Consider the following 3,848-nt stretch of genomic DNA (forward strand, 5'->3'; position numbering starts at 1 on the left):
ATTTCACTGGTGGTAAGTGTGGGATGGAAATGAACCAGTGTAGCAGGGAGGGGGGGACTTTTGTGGGTCTGGAGAGGTGCATGGAGAAGGGGGCCTGAGGCGTGACCACCCCTTCCTCCCCGAGGGGAGGGGCGGGGAGGGGACTGCCCACCCGCCTCCGCAAACACCCATGCTTCAGTGCCCCCCAGCCCCCCACTTGCCCCAGCAACCCCTGCGCGGGGAAGCTGGGTGCCTCGGAGAGTCTGGCCACCATGCCACCTCCTCTCCTCTTCTTCCTCCTCTTCCTCACTCCGGTGGGAGTCAGGCCCCAGAAATCACAGCTGGTGGAGGCCAAAGGTATGACCGAAGGGCGCAGATGGAAGGAGCCAGGGCTGGACACCTGGGTTCGGGCTGGATGCCCTTGGCCAAGTAACTTGCCCTCTCTGAGCCTCCATTTTCTTCATTGGAAAATTCAGGCCAGGGCTGAAGGATGCTGAAGGTTCATGGCCCCCAGTCGGTGGGGTATGGGGTCATTGGGTTTGTAACGCAACGTGAGGCGTGAAGGGGGCTAGCTGCTCCTCTCCCCACCCCCCTCTCTTTCCGCAGAGGGAGGCAGTGCTGTGCTGCCCTGCCTTTCCTCAGATGGTGCCCCTGACCAGCTGGCCTGGTATGAGGCGTGCCTGTTACAGCGGAGCCGGAGCCGGAGCCGAGGGCTGCCAAGCCTGGGCATCCAGGTGGGGGCCCTGGGCATCCTGCTGCTCATCTCCGACATCTCTGCCCAGATGGGGGGCTTCTACCTGTGCCAACAGGGGCCCCCTTCCGAGCAGGCCTGGCAGTCTGGCTGGGCCGTCAGCGTGAACGGCAGCGGTGAGGTCTGGGGTGGGGCGGGGAGGGCTGGATGAGGAGAGGGCAGTCGGCGTGGACAGAGGAGGGTCCGGAGGGGTGGGGCTGGAAGGCCTGAGGATCCAGCAGGAAGCCAGTTGTAGGTGGCTCCTGAAAATGCCTCCAGCTTTGTGACTTCAATACTGAACTGCTCCGTATCTCTCTGTCTCATTTCTCTCTGAGACGCTGCTCCTCTGTCTCTCTCTGGATCTTTGTTTCTATTTACCTCTGTCTTTCTGGGTCTCTGGGTCTCTCTGCCTCTCCTGGATGTCTCCGTATCTGGTTCTGGGTCTCTTCCCAGGGGAGCTGTTCCGTTGGAAGGCTTCAAACCTAGACGACCCAGGCTGTGACCTGGGGAACAGGTCCTCAGAGGACCCCAGGCCCTCCTCTGACGGCCTCACAAGCTCCCAGCTCTATGTATGGGCCAAAGATCACGCTGAGAGTTGGGAGGTAGACCCTGCATGTGCCCCTCCTAACGGCAGTTCAAACCAAGGTAAGGTGCTAGGGAAATGCCAGGAAGTGAGGGGGCCAGGGATGGAGGATGGTGATTGGGAACTGGAGGGTTGGTTTGTGGGGGAGGAGACTCTAAGGCCTACACTAGCCTTGGCTCTCCTTGCCCCAGACCTCACAGTGGATCCTGGCTCCACACTCTGTCTGCCCTGTGGGGTGCCTTCTGCTTCCGTGGCCAGAGGACCCATCTCCTGGATCCACGTGCGCCCCAGAAAGCCCAACGTCTCATTGCTGAGCCTCAACCTGAGTGAGGAGGCTCCCGTCAGAGAGATGTGGGTCCCGGGCACCCTCAGGGGCGGGGCTGCTCTGTGGCTGCGTCAGGCCACAGCTCGAGATGCTGGCACCTATCATTGTTACCATGGCAACACGACCATCGAGATGCAGCTGAAAGTCACTGCCCAGTCAGGTAGGGTTCCTCCCAATTGCGGGGCCTGTGTGCAGAGCTATTGGGAAGAACTGGAAGCCAGCCCCCCTTGGCTCCTCTTGGCTGGTACAGCCTGCGCCTGAGACCCAACCACTACGCTGAACACTGACGCCACCTCTTTGCTCCTTGCTTCCAAGATACTGCTGTTCTGGGTCTCCTCCTCCCGTCAGCTTTGGTAGAGCCTTCCTCCCCCACTCCTCGCCATTGGAGTCCTGAGCCCCCTTCTTATGCCTGTTCACACTCTCTCGTTCTTGTCTACACTTTTTTTAAAAAAATATATTTTATTGGGTTTTTTTTTACAGAGAGGAAGGGAGAGGGATAGAGAGTTAGAAACATCGATGAGAGAGAAACATCGATCAGCCGCCTCCTGCACACCCCCTACTGGGGATGTGCCCGCAACCAAGGTACATGCCCTTGACCGGAATCGAACCTGGGACCCTTCAGTCCGCAGGCCGACGCTCTATCCACTGAGCCAAACCGGTTAGGGCGTCTACACTCTTCCTAGTGGACCTCCTTTACTCCCTTGGCGCCTTGGACCACCATGCCTTGGTGACTGGCTTCTAGGCTCCATACCCCTACCCCCAGCCATCTCCTGGGGTTGCCGTTGGATGTCCCGTGGACACTGTAGCTCAACATGTACAAAAAAATGAAACGCAATGGGTTCCCCACGCAGAGTCTTCTGGGCGACCCTGTGGAAGTGAAGAACTTTACCACTTGCCCACATGCCAAAACCAGGAGTTTGGGCATTCTCCCTTTGCCTTACCCCACCCATCCAGTTTGTCACGGTGTTCTGCCCATTTTCTTCCCTAATACAACCCGACCGTGCTACCCTAAACAGTTCTCAAACTCCATCTCAACTCCCACTCCAAATCTACCTCGGCACCTTGCTGCCTCCCACCTTCAACGTTGTGAGCTCAACTCTGCCCTCCACCTTGACTGTGGCCGTCCTTACCTGCAGCAGGAAGCTGGTCCTCGTCACCTGAATCCTCACATTTCATGGTTTGCTTCCGAGATACTCACTAGAGTAGACACTGGGCCAGGCTCTGAGGCACAGTCCCGGGCTTCAGAGGGAAGGAGGGGAGCCCTCCTTGTCGCGTGGGACCTCAGGGTCGGTGTCCTGCCCTGTCCCCCAAGTGTATGGCCTTTTGAGGTCTTGAGGCTGGGCAATAACATGCCAGCCCTGGTCCTGGTCTCATAGCTCCTCCCCCACAGCTGTACGGCAGTGGCTGCTGGAGGCTGGTGGCTGGAGAGTCCCTGTCACTACATTGGTTTACCTGATCTTCTGCATGGGTTCGGTGGCGAGCTTTCTTTACCTGCGAAGAGGTGAGTCCTGTACACCATCTCCCGCAGGAGAGCCCACACTGGCCAGTCTTCCACCGTCTCTCTCCTCCCACACAGACTTCACAATCCTGCCCCCCACTCCTCCTCTAAGTGCCCTCCAGACGTCCTCAGCCCCTTGGAATTTGAACTCCCAGCTCCTCCCTTGACCCAAGCGCCCTCCCCAGCACCCCCAGAATCTTCGCCCAGCCAAGGAGCTCTCCTCTGATCATTTCCATTCACTCCCACCAGCCCTGACCCGGAGGAGGAAAAGACAGCGAATGACTGATCCCACCAGAAGGTAATGACGCGGGTACCCCCGCCCCCCAGTCTCCGTCTCCTGCACTTTCACTCAATGCTTGGCTTGCTGTTTCCACTGCGGAGGGCGCCTTTACTCTGCGGGGGAAATGCTGCCCAACCTTCCAAGCCCCGCTCCAAAGTTACCACTTCTGTGAGGTGACCCCAGAGCCCTCTCTCAGGCTGCAGTGACCAGGGCCCTCTCTCAGGCTGCAGTGACCAGAGCCCTCTCTCAGGCTGCAGTGACCAGGGCCCTCTCTCAGGCTGCAGTGACCAGAGCCCTCTCTCAGGCTGCAGTGACCAGGGCCCTCTCTCAGGCTGCAGTGACCAGAGCCCTCTCTCAGGCTGCAGTGACCAGGGCCCTCTCTCAGGCTGCAGTGACCAGAGCCCTCTCTCAGGCTGCAGTGACCAGGGCCCTCTCTCAGGCTGCAGTGACCAG

General features: G+C 59.1%; 1 protein-coding gene across 1 annotated transcript in view; it reads left to right on the forward strand.

The window, feature by feature from the left end:
• The first annotated feature begins 231 nt into the window (after nucleotides 1-231).
• The window catches only part of CD19 (CD19 molecule), an 8,867-nt gene continuing 5,250 nt past the window's right edge, over nucleotides 232-3,848 (forward strand). The window contains exons 1-6 of the mRNA XM_014542991.1: nucleotides 232-336; nucleotides 586-846; nucleotides 1,163-1,354; nucleotides 1,484-1,777; nucleotides 3,008-3,118; nucleotides 3,365-3,413. Coding sequence (XP_014398477.1) covers nucleotides 252-336; nucleotides 586-846; nucleotides 1,163-1,354; nucleotides 1,484-1,777; nucleotides 3,008-3,118; nucleotides 3,365-3,413 — 992 coding nt within the window. The 5' untranslated portion in view covers nucleotides 232-251. The remainder of the gene's footprint in view (nucleotides 337-585; nucleotides 847-1,162; nucleotides 1,355-1,483; nucleotides 1,778-3,007; nucleotides 3,119-3,364; nucleotides 3,414-3,848) is intronic.

This window comes from Myotis brandtii, unplaced genomic scaffold (genome assembly GCF_000412655.1).
Source record: "Myotis brandtii unplaced genomic scaffold, ASM41265v1 scaffold317, whole genome shotgun sequence".
In the NCBI taxonomy this organism is placed as follows: Eukaryota; Metazoa; Chordata; class Mammalia; order Chiroptera; family Vespertilionidae; genus Myotis; species Myotis brandtii.